The sequence below is a fragment of the Syngnathus typhle genome, linkage group LG20 (genome assembly GCF_033458585.1).
Source record: "Syngnathus typhle isolate RoL2023-S1 ecotype Sweden linkage group LG20, RoL_Styp_1.0, whole genome shotgun sequence".
NCBI classification, from domain to species: Eukaryota; Metazoa; Chordata; class Actinopteri; order Syngnathiformes; family Syngnathidae; genus Syngnathus; species Syngnathus typhle.
In genome coordinates this window covers 5,492,505-5,508,795 of record NC_083757.1, presented here as the reverse complement: position 1 = coordinate 5,508,795, position 16,291 = coordinate 5,492,505, and the positions used below count along the sequence as shown (strand labels likewise).

Here is a 16,291-nt window from a genome sequence, read left to right as displayed (position 1 = left end):
TCACTCATATTTTTGCTTTACGTTTGTATGGGGAGGATCTTTAAGTCGCCATCACCTGTCAGCCTTCAATCAACGTCAAGATGTCGCTTCACTTGCACTTTTGATTCACCTTTCTAATTGGTGGAATGCACCCAAAGTATGCGGCTTGGATGAAATACGATTGGATAACGAATGTAATTGTGCTCATTGGTGGATCGCTCGCTCACGTGAGTCTATCTCGAATTCTGATTGGTGGAGAGGCTTCTTAGGCTGACGTGACGCAGATCAGAATTCCCGAAGTTCCCAAGTTCGAGGGGACGATCGGAGGATAATAAGTGGATAATCGGGACTGGAAATTATTGCCGAGCGACGCAGGGTGAATATGCCGTGCCGTGTGTTTGCATAATCATGGCATCGCACGTGTTTGTGGCCCGTGATTAGCCCTGCGTGAAGGCGGAAGTGGTTTTGCATCCTTTGTTTACCATCACGAGAACGTCGAACGTGTTCCCTTTACTTTTAAATTCATCCTTATGCACGTCCAAATGCAAAAAATAAATTCCTCTATTCGCCTTGACGCAGGGGGAAAAAATCGTGACCTCACTGCCGCGAATGTCAATTTTTGGCCTAATTTCTCTGTCACTCACGTCAAAATTCGCATATAAGAGGGAATTCGTCATTCAAAGGATGCGATGTTACTAGAATAGGCGCTAACGCGTCATCACGTAACCCGTATTACGCATTAATCCCGTCTTTATTACGTGCGTGTGCACGTATCAAAGCTATTATCGTCTGTATAATCAGCGGCCATAGTTGCACACTAATGTACACCTCTGGTGAAGTTTTCATTTGCAAGATTTGAACAAGTGGTGTCTTCTCCAGGAATCTACGAAAAGGTGAAAATAGCGTTCCCTGTGCTGTGCCAAGAGGCGCCTCAAGATGGCAATGTCGGACCATAGCAGCAGCACTGGCAGTAGCGGCTCGTCCACCAACAGTTGGACGCTCCTTTCCCCAGAGGTAAGGCCCCATTGCTCCTGACTTTGCTGGACCTTCTCCTGACAAATACCCAAAGGTCAAAGGTAATGTAGGTGTGCTGTCCAATTTTAGACCCGCTTTATAGAGTGGCCGATTTGAAAGGCAGGATTATTTGTCGTATGGCGTACCACAGTGTTCATTTCTGGGTCCCCTCCTGTTTTCATGGTCTTTGCTACATCAAGGTTCCATCTTTAGCAAAACACAATTTGTGGGGGGAGTTTATTTCTATTTTTGTTTCTTCTCCACAGGAAGTAGCAGCGGACAACGCAGGGGCGCTGGATGATGGCACGGAGAGCCTGGGCGACGCCCCCAGCCTGTCAGAAGACATGGCGACAGGTACGCAAAGTCAAGGTTGTGGTCGTGATGTTGCAAAAAGATCTTGTGTTATTCCAGTTGTTGCTGGGGAGATCAAGCCCAGTGACATTCCAGTGGAGTGTGTTTTATCAGAAGAAGGGCACCAGGTTGGTATGCGACCTGCGCAGTCATTATGTCAAATTGACTTGCATATTTTAAAGCAATGATAATTACACACACATACTTCTTGCCAGGTGTGTCAAGAGACCGACCCAGAGCCCGGTGACGGTCCCGTCCTTTGCTGTTCTCTCCAGCCTGACCAGCTCGTGGCGGTCGACCCGGAAAGCCAGGCCCCCGTCATTCACGACATCATGACCAGCTCGCCCAGCGACAACGAGCATCTGGGCGTGGCCTTCGTCTCCAGCATCGATTTCGGGGGACCCCGCGATGTCGCAGAGCCCGACGAGACCCTCCAGGACGCAGACGTTGCAGAGGAACCGGATCCGGTCATCCCAGCTGAGACGCTCAGCGCCTCAGAGCCTCCTTTGGATCAAGACACCGACGTCAACAAAGATCTCTCAGAACCACCAGTGGACCCCGTCCCGGCTGATGATGTCATAGCACCAGAGAACATCGGTTCAGTGCAGGCAGACGAGGAGAGTCCATCAGAGGTGGAGATGCAGGAGGAGCAAGAAGAAGGTAATCGTCTTTGAATCCATTTCCACACAAGATTTCAATTGAATGAATTCATCGTAGAAACCTCCACGAGTCACCACGGCGACGGACTCCGCAGGAGGACGGTCGAATCCGGGGCGAAAGCGTCAGACGTGGAAGACGAGGAGGACGAGGATGAGGAGATGGAGTTCCATCTGCCGACGAGAAAGGAGGAGAAAGCGTGGTGGTCGCCGAACAAATGCATCATGGGCGTCGCCGTGCTGCTCTTCCTGGGCGCCCTCTTCCTCTCCGGTGAATTGCTTGACTGACTTAGTCAACAGACATGTGACCTTTATGCTAATGCTAGCTAGCATGACTTGGAAAGGGAGCAAACAGTTTATCTAAAGCGCTTGACTCATGCTGCAAAAGCCAAATAACCAGCTTCCTTCCATTTGACCGCACAAGAAAAATAACCAAAGAATGCGTTCTGACGTTTGCCGCTGTCTTTCATGGCTAAGAGTGACGGCTTGTGTTGTGCTTGACAGGCGACTTTGAATCGCCTGGCGTGAGCGACGAGAAACAAAGCCAGGTCTGTTTGCACGCTTCCTCTTGTCACAGACACTTGATTAGGTACACAAAATATGCCCACGCGCGAGCCGTGTTGACAAATGTGTCTTTACAATGACAATGAGACGCCTACTATTTATTTTAACGAGTTTAATTTAGAGTTTGGATCACAACAAAATCCAACTCGTTTTCTTTCCCCTCAGAAAGCATCTGACGATCAAAACGAGATCGGATTCCGCCTCAACGATGAGATGTCTGCAGGTTCGTCTCACCCTGTTGCGATTATTATTTTTTTTTGTTCCGCCGCTTTATGACTCGGTCTGTCCAGAATTCGAAGGCGTCTTGGATATGTTTGACACGGATGGCAGCAAGGACATCAACATGAAGGAGTTGGGCACTGTGATGAGGATGTTAGGAGAAAACCCGTTGAGGCGGGAATTGAGTGAAATCATTAAGCAAGCCAAAGACAACGGTGAGGAAATTAAAATAATAATTATTATTAAATAATTATTAATAAAATTCCTATGCAGCTGACAAGCTTCAATGGAAGAAGAGGCAAGAGCCAAAACAAGATGGCAGCAAGTGGCGGAGGCGAGTGTGGGAGCTCTTGGAGAAGATCCGGCGGGAGATCTCCGAGGGGGTTGAGCGTTGGAAGAACAAGGACGTGGAAAAGCCGCGGAAAGACGAGAGGAAGGAGAAGGAGCGGAAGCGCCGTGACGAGTGGGAGACCAAGAAGCCCCAGCGCCGGCTGGACCGGGAGCAGAGGAGGAAGGAGAAGCCCTGGCGCAGTCACCACAAGCAGCACGCCATGGCCGATTTCTGGTGGGCGCAGGAGCGGAAGCTGCGGCGCCACGCCCGCCACCGCCCCTGCGGCTCGCTGGAAGACTGCGCCGCCGAGGAGGGCCTCTTCCCCGTGGAGCTACCCGAGTTCGAGGAACTCCTGGAGGGCTACCTGAGCAAATTGGAGGGCTCGCCTCAGGAGAGCAAGGACTTCCTCCGCCGGCTGATCGCCAATTTCTTCAGCGCCGACGTGTTCGCACACAACCGCTGGTTGTTCGCCGACTTCGCCGAGGACGTGGCGGACATCTTGGAGGACTTGGCGGATATGGAAGGCACAGACAAAGCCCTGGAGGAAGCCATGGAGGAGTTTGAGCGGGAAGCTCTCTGGAAGTTTGCCGCCATGGAACAACATTAAACGGGGAGACTTTGGCTGACATCTTGTTGCCACCAAAGCTGTAACCATATTTCACAAACGCACCCCCCCCCCTCTCTTGTCACTCAATAAATTAGGGACACGCCCTGCTGCAAATAGTGAAAAAACAATTACAGATAGTAATAGTGAACCCCCACAGTAAAAAAAAAAAAAAAGTGATGACTCATTGCAAACTGTCGAGCAGGCTGAATCTGCATTGTGTGTTGCTTTGCTAGCCAAAACAGCACCTACCAGAGCAAGTGAAGTTGATTTGGAGAAGGTATCCACTAGAATGGGACTATTAGCATTGCTCCACAGTGTTGCTAACTAAAACAGCAGCACCTGCCAAAGCACAATAGCTGAGTGGAGTTTGACGTGTGTGATGGAGTGGACTATTTTGTGTAAGTGGTTTGCCACACAGTATTAGAGGTTGTGTCCACAATGTTGTCATATTTATGAATTTTCTATTTATTTAGTGGCGTGAACTCGATGATGTGCCTTTTTATTGTGAATTTTTATTTGGTCCTGCTGGATTCAAAGAATGTAATTTTGAGAAAGACGAATGTGACCCTTTAAGTGCTTAAACCATATTTATATTTAAGTGACTGTTTTTTTTTTTTTGCTAGTTTAGTAAGTGCATGTCTGGCAGATTTTCTTCATGCCCTTCGATTCTGTCTAATGATAAGTTCAATAAACAATCCCCTTACAATCAATGAGTCTTGTCGCTTCCTTCTTAGGATGTTAGCATTTAGTTAGCGATTGGAAAATAAAAATGTTGCTTCAGAGCAAAGAATGTTAGCAATGACGAGACGGCACACACGTTCGTTCTGACGAAACCGCAGCAGAAGCTCATGCTTTGAATTCCCGAGCAGGTCAGGTCATTCGGCCCAGAATTCTCTTGTGTTAAACCCAAAGAACTTTTGTTTTTATTTCCAAACACATTTTGCACTTCCCTGTCAGTCGCTGGCAATCTTTTGCAGGTGTCTTGCCGATCACGATGACCTCATGTTTTGTATAAGCTTCATTCTGCTTAGACGGGCATGATCTTCTCTATTTTGTGTGTTGGGATGATGTTATCTGTGGATCTTTGCATGCATATGTCCTCTCATCAGCATTTTGTGGTGGAAAATGAGGGCAAGTGGAGCCTTTTCCGCTGATCCCTGCATCCCGATACGGCGTATAAATAGACGGGCATGATATCGGTGAGGAGAAGACATCCCTGCTCCTCACACATCACACGGTACGCTGTATATTTTCTCTTGATATTTCCCGAGAGCTTACATTTGTTTTTTTATTTTCAGGTGAAGCCAACATGGAATCCGCCATCTTGACTTTGGTCAGCCAGTTCAAGGCGTACGCGGGCAACGACGGGTCTGCTAGCACGCTTAGCCGAGATGAGTTCCACCAACTGGTCAAGTCGCAGCTGTCCAACTTTGTCAAGGTAAGGCGTTCAACCGAAAGGACGTGATGGCACTTCCTGTCTTGCATTATTATTTTTTAAATTAAGTATCGGTGATTGATATCGGCATACTTCACTAGTATCAGCACATTCTTGTTCAGACCGGCGACCCGGGCGCAGTGGACCAACTCATGTCGTCTCTGGACCAGAACAACGACGGCGAGCTGACCTTCTGCGAGTTCTGGCAGTTGATCGGGAAGCTAGCCAGCAAGGAAGGCGGCTACTGAGCTTAGAAGATCGCCGCCTCGCCCATGCTTTTTTTTTTCCTGGTTAACCATTGGCCCCGATTAAAGGCATCATTGTCCCCACAGCTCCTTGTCATTCATTCACTGTACTCACGACCTTGATTTAGTGGTTGTTGTAATCCTACACACAGCGTATCTGGTTGCAACCAGGGGGGGCGGCCGAACTCTGAGATTAAAAGAAAAAAAAAAAGTCAATAGCTCACCTGGAAAACCACAATCTTATTATAATAGCAATATTTGACGAATCCAGTTTGATCAATTCAGCCTTTGCGGGTTACAAAGCATCACCTTGTATGACTTTGCTTTTTTCGTGCATTAAGTGTGTTAAAAAAGCACATGAAGTCACTCAGGCCAAAAAGGCACACAAATCCACTCAAACTAATTGCAAGCCAAACTCAACTTGCATGATTTCTCGGTGGAAGTTGGCCCAGCTGTTCCACGATCCCTCCTCCTCCTTCTTTTTTTTTGTGTGCTCTTCCAGGTACACGCCCTTTCACTTGTCAGTGGGGGGAAAAGTTTGAAGGGAAGCAAAAAAAAAAAAAAAAAGAAAAGAAAATCACGGAAGAGAGTTTAGCAGTTGTACGAGTTTGGCAAGTTGCGTGGACTCGAAGCGGGTGTCGCTGCAAAACCACGAGGAGAAGAAAGGGCGCTCCTAAAAGACACTTTTTGCGCACTTTTGCACGCTTGGTCCGACGCTTTACGGTGAGTGGATTTATTGTACGTGTCTTCTTGGGAACTTTGCCTCGTCATTTTTTGCCACGTTTCGACTTTAAAAAAAAAAAAGAAAAAAAAAAAAAGGGACCCCACGACTTTTTTGCTGCGTTTCGATGCGTTCCATTTCATAAGAGGAATTTACAAAGCCAATAAATAAATAATTGAAAATGATTATTTTTCTTTCAGTTCTTTTATAAACCCCTTTTCCTAGTTTGCTTTAAGTATCTCCGCGCATACGCCTAACGTCCAAAGTGCGCAAAAAACTTTGCATGCATGATCGATTTGGCGTTTTATGATCCGGGTCCACCCACACCGAAGGGAAGGGTGTGGAACATGAGGCCCGTGGGCCATACCACACCGACCACACCAATCGAGCGGCCGACTGCAATAACTGTAAATGAACATTAGTCACAAAATGGTGAATGAGATTAAAGTTACTTCTTTCCACACACAAAAATGTTAAGATAAATGTTTGTTGTCCTTAATAATGTTTATGGAGTGGAATAGTCATAAGTTGTTTTGATCTTGGCCACTAGAGGGCAGTAAATCAGACGTAAATACAAAAGAGTTTAATTTCTGGCAGAGGATAAAGAATATATACCAGTGGCTCTCTGTCCATCTGCTGCGACCATTCACGGTCACAACCTCGACATGCTCCCGTGTTAATATTTGATGTTGTGCGTGCATTGTCGTGAGCACCCTCGGATCACGTTCGCCCAACACGAGCGTCGTTCTCCAACGGGCAGGGAAAGGGGAGACCTCGAGTTGTAAGGCGTGTACATTTCAGCCGGGCGGAGGGGGAGTTTGTTTTTCCCAGGGCTTTTAGGACAAATAAGGCGGATTAGTTGGAGGTCGTGACGCGGGACAAGGCTGAATTATTCATGTGAGAACGGACGCAGAAAGACAAATGTCAGCGAGCGCCCTAAAAACTGGTGGCAAGGCATCAAGTACTGCGACACAGCAACATTTGACAGCTCACACCCTGCTTTGTAATTGCTTGCAGATTGAAGTTGTTTGGCGCCACACTGGCTCCACTGGAGGATGGGAACATGTTGCACAAAATTTGCAAGAACGTTGTGCTAAGCAGTGTCACGTGCGTGTAGCTTTTGCGGCACGACGCTGAAAGTATGTCGCTTTGCTCTCGTCGTGGCTTTGGGGTAAAAAGAAAGAAGGAGCGGGCGGTCGGTCTGTAAATTCCTGTGCCTCAAAACAGCCGTGAATGGAATTCCTGCGAGGATGGGTCACCCCCCCCCCCCTCCCGCTCTTACACACACATGCTTTACATCTTCTGAGCAAAAGAGGAAGTGGAAAAGCTAGCAAAATAAAAGGAATCAAAGCGCTAAACACGGAATTTAAAAGGGGAATATGGATGTATATGTTTTTTCTTGAACTTTTTCAAAATGTAACTCATTTCAAACTGACACATTAGCTTTGAAAAACAATCTTGACAAACACAAAAGGTCAGGGGAGCGTATGAGAGGGTAAGCGAGAGTGGATTGGTGACACAAGATGAGCACGGCGGGTAATCCGAAACGACGGCCGGCGGCGGAAGCCTCATTAGATCGGATGACCTATCAAAGATCGCGACGGCCATTGCGCCTTTCAATCACACGCTTGGCTCTTCTCGCGCACGTCACTGTCACGTCAAATGGAATCTTTTTCCATTCGCGGTATTTCAACGGAATTTGGCTAGCTAGCTAGCTACTGGCGGTTTCTCATGTATTTTATGTTTGTTGTCAGAAAGGGGAGTCATGGAGGAAGCCATTCAGACGGTGGTCAAGGTCTTCTTGAAGTCCGGAAAAGGAAAGGAGAGTTTGGGACCCAAAGACTTCCAGAACTTGGTCAAAAGCCAACTCAGCAACATCCTCACGGTCAGGAAACAAAATGCTAATAAGAATCTTTTGAGAACCGCAGTTCTGTTGTGATTCATTGTGGGTCGTCTCTCTGTAGGATACGGAAAGCAAGGAGGCGGTTAACAACATGGGGAAGGGGCTCGACGAAAACAAGGACGGCAAGGTGGGCTTTGAGGAGTACATGAAGCTGGTGGGCTACCTGGCTAACGCCGTGAGCGAGCAGCGTTGCCGTGCCAACGATGGCCAGCCGGCCCAAAACGCCCAGAGTGCCGCCGTGGAGAACGCCACCCCGGAGAACGCAGCCCCCAAGGTGGAATCCCCGGAGGTCAAGCTTGAAGCCAAGGCAGATGGAAAGATGGAGATGAAGGTGGAGAAGAACGAGGTGGAGAAGCCTGCCGAGGTGACCCTACCGGGTATGAAGATCACCGCACCGAGCGTGGAGTTGTCCTCAACTGGCCTGGACGTGACTCCACCTGGCGTGAGCGTGACCTCAACTGGCGTGAACGTGACCTCACCTAGCCTGAACGTGACCTCACCTGGCGTGAACGTGACCTCACCTGGTGTGGACGTGACCCCACCGAGCGTAGACGTGACCTCACCGAGCGTGGAGGTGACATCCTCAAGTGTGGAGGTGATGGTGAAGGAGGAGATCACCGAGACGGAAAAGATGGCCGAAGATGCGGCGGAGAAGACGGCCAACGCGGCTGAGGAAGAGGCCGAGAAGAAGCCTGAGGAATCTGCCACCTCGTAGGGGACAATCATTCCAACCATCCTTCCATCCATCACACTAATAATAATAATATTCCAAGTAATAATTACACTCCATCAACACTAAGAACCACTACAACAGCTAAAGGCCTAAATTTATGACAAGTATATGACCACTAGCTAGCTTACTTGATATATGGAACATCTCTTAGTCGTTAGCCATTGATGGTTACAGACGTCAAACATCCATTTTAATTGAGCTGCCAGTGAACGACTTAATAGCATTTTCTAGCTCTCTATTTAGCTACATATGATGTACAAATACAGTAATCCCTCGTTTATCGCGGATAATTGGTTCAAAAAATCACCCGCGATAAGTAAAATCCGCGAAGTACGGTCACCAACAAGAAGTACTGGGCAGGCTAATGAGTTGGCGGAAAGACGCTAATTCGCGATCGTGCTAACACGCGAAAACGGACTTCTAAAGGAATGTAAACGAACATTTGGAGCAATGCTACATTGTCCTAAAGGTTAGACACATGTTATCTCAATTTAGAAGTTTTATTTTGACTTTTAAATGTTTTTTTTAATTTGGGGGGAAAAAAAACGCGATGTAGTGAAGCCGCGATAACGCGAAGTAGCGAGGGATCACTGTACACATACCATAAGCTAGCTAGTTAGATCGCTAGTTGGCTACCTAAAACTAAAACATCAGCAACAGGGATAGAGTCCTAAATTTACGACAGATTTACGACTATGAATTATGAGCATCTGTGGCGTCGAATGCACTAAAACGACACCATGTGTTACAACCACTGCAGTAAAGCGGGCCTTGCGAAACGACTTACCACTGCTAGCATGTGCATGCCACTAACACAGCACATTTACCCCGTATCATGTGAAAATACGGCGCCGTTTACACCCCTTGTGCTCAAAAAGGGAATAGTTTGCATATATCCAGCCATCCTTAGTTGTACTAGACTATATTTCCTTTATTGCTAATTAATTTTCCCCATTTTATTGCAACTCACAAATGCTTTTTGGTGCTGATTTTAGCCTGACAATAAATACACTAAACTGCATGCCTCCTTATTCTCCTTTTCCTCCTTTTTTTTTTTTTTTCTTCAGCTTCTTTTTATATCCTCACTTCACCTGGAAGCGACATTAAAGCCCCACCGCAGCCACAATTAGACACGGAGATCGGGTGTACCGTTAAATAATTAAGACTCAAGGAGGGAATCCAAAACGATACTTGTTCGTTACAAGGTGGGGGAGGCTGGAAATAGGCCTGAGTGGAAAGAGAGTGAGCGTGCATCCTCCCAGATTGGGATTGTAGAATCATGTTTGACTCGGGGTGACTAAACAAACGGAACTATGGTAAGCGAGATTGGAGGCCAAAAGAATTGCGGCGTAATTGCGCTGAATTAAGGGGAACTGTTTGGTGTGGAAACCTGATTTAGCTTTCTGTTTTCCAGAGTTGAGACATTTTTTCCGAATGCAGCGTTGAATGTAACCACAATCCTTTTGTGTTCAAATATGGAAAATTCCAATGTGGGAGTTGTTTAAAAAACATTCCTGTCGCCCAGGCTAGTCTTTTGTTTTTGTTTGTGGCCCTTTAGTTAGTCTAAAGACCCCGTTTGACCTGACATTGCGTCTCCTCCCTGACCGGATTAGACAACACACACCCTTGGGATACAAACACACACACACAATTTCCTGAAAGCCATCCCTTCCATTTTGTTTGTCTAGCACTCTGAGCCCCTGGAAAAAGAAATATCCAGCCGGTTGCAACGTGCTCGTATGTAAACCTTCAGCTCCCGTTTTTTAATTACGATTTAATGCGTTGTAAATTGTCACGTCATCAATAATGCAAACCTAAAGAAAAAAAGACTCATGTTGCGCATGCTGTCGGCTTTAACACCACGACCACTAACACAACCACTACGGCCTGTGCGCAACGCCGAGCGCTTGGCAAATAAAGGTCATGTGCTCCTGGCACTCCCACTGTAAATATTGCACACTCTGCTCAGCCTTTATAATCTTTTTTTTTTTTTTTATCACAATGGTGACTAACATATTGGGCATTTAGGGCTTCAGTTTCTTATATAACGCTGCCACAAAAATCTGCGATCTAGTCGAGGCTTCACCGCACTTCTCTTTTCAAGGTACTTCCGAAAACTAAAAGCAACATATCAGTCCAACTTCCTGTCATTATAATGAATGCGATCGCTGCAAGCTTTAAATGTAACCTTCGGAAAACAAAAGGGAAAACTGGATCGATGAATCGACGGTGACTCTGATACCTCAACCTGGAAACATCTCATTTGGTCTTTTATAGATTGCTTTTTTGTTTCGTTAGCCGCGCCTACCAACGCTAACGTTCATGCAAATGCTGAAAAGCACGCCGCAGGGGTAAAAAGTAGAAGGGAGTGTTTGCAAATATGTCCCCACTCAAGATGGAAATGAAGATAAGCGTTCCAGAGAGAGACACTGTGCAGTCCTCAGTTTGTGTCAGTCCACTGTCTTGTTGCACCACTACATATATTATGTTCCATTCTTTCTTACTCCACGTAAACGCTGTGTCATTTTAACGCTGCATAAATGTGTTACCGCTGATCATGAATAATAAAACTGTGACAACCTAGCCCAACTACTTTGTTGCCACGTGTCTCCTTGGTTCTGATGTGTCCCATACATCCAAAAAAGGACACCCAAGATACATACTGTGCGTTAATGTACACCTAAAATTTTACGCGGATATTGGGGTACAGGATTTGTGAATTGGGTTAACCCCAAAAGCGTACTTGTATAGAAAGTTCTGTTTTTGTTTTAGAAAGGCACGTTTTTAGGCAGTTGAAGGGGTCCTAGGTTAATTTAATTTAGTTCAGGCAAGTTGTTGGGCAGTTGAAGGGGTCCTTTGTTAATTTAATTTAGTTCAAGCAAGTTGTTGGGCAGCCGAAGGGGTCTGTTTTTGTTTTTTGATTTAGAAAGGCACTTTTTTAGGCAGTCGAAGTGGTCCTTTGTTAATTTAATTTAGGTCAGGCATGTTGTTGGGCAGCCGAAGGGGTCTTTTGCCATTCGTCAACATGAATTTTCACGCGCGCAAGTTTTTATTTTTATTAAAAGAGAAACAATACGCAGATGACATCAGGCGAATTAAGTAAGTCGTTTTGATGCTATCCTTCTATCGTCCTTTTAAAATACAACTTTAAAATATATTTATGACAAAAAAATGGGGTCAAATACCGGGTGGAATTGAAGTGTGTAAAATGTAGTTTATTCATGAAGTGGAAAAATGGTGTGGTTTTCTATCCTCGACGTCAACGAACAGAAGAAGAAGAAGGCCAAGATGGGACAGGTCGGGTGAAGGACGTTTGGGGGTGAGGAGGAGGAGCGGTGGGGGGGTGATGGGGTGATATTTAAGCCACTGTCCCTCTCTGTCCTCATCGTCTCCACCTTGGTTCCTTCTGCACCTCGTCCAGAAACTCTGAGGTCCTCCGCCAGGTAAGACTCTCATTTGATTCGATACAGATTTACAGGCAATTGATGTTTCTGAAAAGCTTCTGCATTCACAAAATGGGGGTTTTACCTGATTTGTAGTCCTCATGACTCTTTCTTGATTTTTTTGATTTTTTAACACTTTGTGTTGTTTTTACTTCTAATATCGTTTCCACTCAGCTCGCTCGACTCTTTCCTGGCGTCAATTCATCATACGCGCCGATATTGATATTAGGATCTAAAAATAGCTTTGGAGTTTCGGGATGTTGGCTGACTAAGCAAGTGTGGAGGCCTTGTCTCATCGAGCACCTCAGGTTACTCGGCCTCTTAGCGTCACCCAGGTGAGCTTTGTGTTTCACTGCCGGTGTCCATTTTGGATAATGACACACGCAGTAGGGCCAGCAACTCGATCCTTGAACGTAACTTGTTTTTACGAGCTCCCTTTGTCTGTTTCCGAGGTCTGTGTGCCTTTTTTTTTTTTTTATGATTGACAGCGAGTTGTTTGTATCTGTGCACAGTCTCCACAGCGCCGCGGTCGCAGCAGAAACGCCAAGATGCCTGACACAATGTGTGTAAGATCGTTTGAATGCTCCCCCCCCCCCCCAAAAAAAAAAAAAAAAAAGCTGACCTCATGCATCTTTACACAACCACACACACAATAAAAAAACACACACGCACAAATCCTCAACATGATCTTTCTTCTTCATTTCCCATGCATGAATTTTCTTGTTGGTGGCTCCGGAACTCGGGCCCTGGCTTGCCCATGTGAGCGCACATGCTAGCCAGTTGCACGGGGGAGGTCCGGAGCGGGCATTTGGCGGCTGAGCCTAACCTTTTGACCTTTTTTACCGCCCTCAGCATGTCCAAGGAGCCCTCTTCCAACCTGGAAAGCGCCATGCAGATGCTTATCAAAACCTTCCACAAGTACTCGGGCAAGGAGGGCGACAAGTACACACTGAGCCGGGGTGAACTCAAGGAGCTTTTGCTGGAAGAGCTGGGAAGCTACTTAGGGGTAAGCGTCACTGTGCATGAGGTATGCGCCCACATGTACAAACAGGCCCGTATTCTCAATGTCGCTCCGCCAGAACTCCAAAGACAACGAGGCAGTGGAGAAGGTCATGAACGACCTAGACGCCAACAACGACGGCGAGGTGGACTTTACCGAGTTCATCATCCTGATGGGCGCCCTCACCGTGGCCTGCAACGACTTCTTCTTGGAGTTCAAGTCGGACGACAAGCCTAAAGGCTGCGAGTCGGCCGAGTAGGAGGAAAGAGGAGGGGGGAGCAGTGGGTGGAATAGGTTGTAAATCGCAGGAGATGAGGAACATTTTCTGGGGCCTTACGCAATCTTTAACCAACACCGTGCATTTCTTCATAAAACAGCAAATAGCATCACACATGCGTCATTGTATGTACAGTTTGCCCAGAGTCTTTACTTGGCTGCACTTCTTCCCTCATCAGCTTTTTTAAAATCTTTCTTGTGCTTTTAAAGCTTTTTAAACTTTTTGCACGGGGCTAGAATGTCAACCTAAGATTGAATCGTGGCTGATTATATTATTGTGTTGAGCACTGGAATCTTCCCCACCCCCTTCTTGTGTCTTTTTTGTAATCTTTTTTTTTTTTTGGTAATGACTCATGCATTCTTTCCAATTATTAAATGTGATATTTAATCCAATGCTCGTCCTCGTCCCACTTCAAGGATAAACTTAGGTTTCATTCATAGTGTGTGGAGATAGGTAGGTAGGTGTGTGTGTGTATGCATGCCAATGTGAATATATGTGTGTGTGTATTGGGGATTCCCATCGAGCATTCCCACATCCTGCCAACAATATCCTGCATGTCTTGTTGAGCCTAAGCTGGCCCAGATGTCGGACTCTGAGCCACGTGGAAAACTTTCGACAACGCGAGGGGATGCGGGGGAACGGAAAAGAAGAAGAGACAGGGTGGGGGTAGCGCGTGTGTGTGTTTGTGTGTGTGTGAGAGACAGAATTCAATTTATGGTGTACAGCAGACAAGAATGCAACTTGGAAGGCAGAACTATAATCACACAGGAATGTCTTAGTTGTGACTATGTACAAAAGGACTGTCCTTCACGGGGGCCTGTGTGGGCGCACACACACACACACACACACACACACACACGAGGAGTCAACATTTCCTCACAAAGCAATAAACTAAAAAAGACAAGAAGGCACACAAGAGCAATTGCAGAGAAATGCTGCAACTCCTTGCGATCATCAAGTGGGCGGAGTCAACTGCTTTTACGCCTGCTATGATTGGCCGATTTGAATGTGTGACATTTGACACAGTTGGATTGCAAAGTGCTCTGTTAAGTTCCTAGAGGGGAATAATTTTACTGTATGTCATTTACCGGTTTGTCACTTTGAAGGAGTGCAAATAATAGCTTGTGGTCGGGGAGCTGTCACAATTGATTTATTAGCAATTAGCATAATAGCGCTGGTTGTACACAAACGATATGGATCTCCACCCTGTGGTCTCTTCTTACATCAACTAATGTCGTTTAAATTAAATATAACTAATAAAGTGCAATACCGCACATAAATTTGAAATTTTTAATACACCGGACAGGCATATACAAGTTTAGTAGAAAATAATCTAAGGCATCTTTCATAAATTGTAATTTAAACCTTGTTGCCCCTCAGGTGACTGTATTCAATTTGCGGTCTGGCTTTCGCATTAGCCATGACCTATCCGGGCCACCGTAGCGCCTTCAGGTAACTTATGCGTCACGCTCGACGGAAGAGGGATGAGGCGCACTTATTAAATGACGCATCTGGGTGTAGAGTGGAGCTCGCGGCTCTATTAACATATATGAAAAAAAAAAAAAGAGATATATCGGATAACGACTCATGATTGACTCCTGCTCTCCAGGATGGAATCGGAGAAGCTTTCCTCGGGCTCATGAAATGCATCTCTGCGGAATGAAAAGGAGACCTCCCAGGAGTATTATTCATTACGAGGCCAACAAATCATAATTACTCGGGGCGAAAGGAAGGAATGGGTATTAATTATAATGCTTGCTTGCCTGGCCCGTTTCCACCTGAAGAGGAACAGGAAGTCGACAATTTTGGTTTCAAGTGGCCATTTTAGTACGAATTGTGTAGCCTCATTCAGTCAGTCGGGCATCTTTTATAAGGAGGCCGTTTCTTCTGGGGGAGGGTGACATGTTTTCATGCTTTGATCGTCTCCTCTGAGAGCAGACGTCAACAACGCCCACTGCCTGTGTTTTTCTCTTCCCATTATTGATGCATTTGGGAGCGGCATGAGAGATTAAGGAGCGTTTCAAACTCCTTCCACGTCATCTCCACAAATCACGCAAAATGCATACAAACCGGGGTGTGTCTGGCTCCGGCAACATCTGCGATCCATCCGATAGGGTTTGGCCAAAAACGACAATCCTGTTTCCTTTCGAGGATGGCGGGCCGCCAACGTGATGCAACTTGATTTACATGCTTTTTTTTGTGTGTGTGTCCGCCTTATGTTAAAGTTTGCTTGGGTTCATTTGAAGTTCAACAATTGCATTCTTCCTTATAGCAAATTCCAAAACAATTGCATGATTACAAATTAACCAATATTTTTTAGAATGCATAGTTTAATTCATTTTGGACATCTCTTGTTGATTTACCAGAAATCATAATGATCAGGACAAGCTTACTTAAAACAGCTGCAATTTATTGGGGGACTCGGCACTTAATTTGATGGCAAATGTGTACTGCGTTAGTTCAGCGTGTTTAAAAGATGACATACTTCCGTCGCCTGCCTGCATCTTCTGTTTCTTGGTGCTTGGAGGCATCGTTAAATACCTGCTCTGTGTTAAATTATCTGACAAGCGTTTTATTTTATGCTTTTCTGCAGAAACAACACCAACTGTTCTTTGTTGGCATGAAAGGTGGTGCAGTAATAAAGCATGTCCACTGGAGGGAAGCAGAGAGTTTTGAGTGTTTCCCTCAAGTTGACCACCTTCCATTAGGATCTGACCTCCTTCCATTTGCACTCACAGGAGGTCTTTGGAGCCCCGACGTCTGATTTCTATAAGAGACTGAATGCAATGAGGAAGATTAAAGTCATGTCTGCA

The 16,291-nt window shown here is 46.0% G+C and overlaps 4 protein-coding genes across 8 annotated transcripts; all 4 read left to right on the top strand.

Moving 5' to 3' along the window:
* The first annotated feature begins 14 nt into the window (after positions 1-14).
* Positions 15-4,431, top strand: pbxip1a (pre-B-cell leukemia homeobox interacting protein 1a). Of its 2 annotated transcripts, none has more exons than XM_061266754.1 (10): positions 15-355; positions 859-993; positions 1,260-1,347; positions 1,405-1,472; positions 1,620-2,004; positions 2,062-2,271; positions 2,505-2,548; positions 2,730-2,787; positions 2,855-2,998; positions 3,057-4,431. In XM_061266754.1, exons 2-10 carry the CDS (start codon positions 916-918, stop codon positions 3,719-3,721), a joined length of 1,740 nt encoding a protein of 579 aa, XP_061122738.1. In that variant the 5' UTR covers positions 15-355; positions 859-915; the 3' UTR covers positions 3,722-4,431. The 2 variants fall into 2 exon arrangements, with proteins under 2 accessions (XP_061122738.1, XP_061122737.1); XM_061266753.1 differs by having other exon boundaries at positions 16-355; positions 1,560-2,004.
* A 369-nt stretch (positions 4,432-4,800) lies between these two features.
* Positions 4,801-5,487, top strand: s100a11 (S100 calcium binding protein A11). The gene is made up of 3 exons (XM_061266845.1): positions 4,801-4,958; positions 5,020-5,159; positions 5,279-5,487. The coding sequence occupies exons 2-3, from the start codon at positions 5,031-5,033 to the stop codon at positions 5,402-5,404; spliced, it is 255 nt and encodes an 84-aa protein (XP_061122829.1). The 5' UTR covers positions 4,801-4,958; positions 5,020-5,030; the 3' UTR covers positions 5,405-5,487.
* Positions 5,488-5,959: 472 nt separating this feature from the next.
* s100u (S100 calcium binding protein U) lies at positions 5,960-11,350 on the top strand. Its single transcript, XM_061266814.1, has 3 exons — positions 5,960-6,124; positions 7,877-8,007; positions 8,087-11,350. The coding sequence occupies exons 2-3, from the start codon at positions 7,888-7,890 to the stop codon at positions 8,738-8,740; spliced, it is 774 nt and encodes a 257-aa protein (XP_061122798.1). The 5' UTR covers positions 5,960-6,124; positions 7,877-7,887; the 3' UTR covers positions 8,741-11,350.
* A 738-nt stretch (positions 11,351-12,088) lies between these two features.
* Positions 12,089-13,870, top strand: s100s (S100 calcium binding protein S). 4 transcript variants are annotated; one of them, XM_061266833.1, is made up of 4 exons: positions 12,097-12,201; positions 12,714-12,763; positions 13,054-13,207; positions 13,281-13,870. In XM_061266833.1, exons 2-4 carry the CDS (start codon positions 12,750-12,752, stop codon positions 13,458-13,460), a joined length of 348 nt encoding a protein of 115 aa, XP_061122817.1. In that variant the 5' UTR covers positions 12,097-12,201; positions 12,714-12,749; the 3' UTR covers positions 13,461-13,870. The 4 variants fall into 4 exon arrangements, with proteins under 4 accessions (XP_061122818.1, XP_061122817.1, XP_061122816.1 ...); XM_061266834.1 differs by lacking the exon at positions 12,714-12,763 and having other exon boundaries at positions 12,089-12,201; XM_061266831.1 differs by lacking the exons at positions 12,097-12,201; positions 12,714-12,763 and adding an exon at positions 12,853-12,960.
* Positions 13,871-16,291: the final 2,421 nt, after the last annotated feature.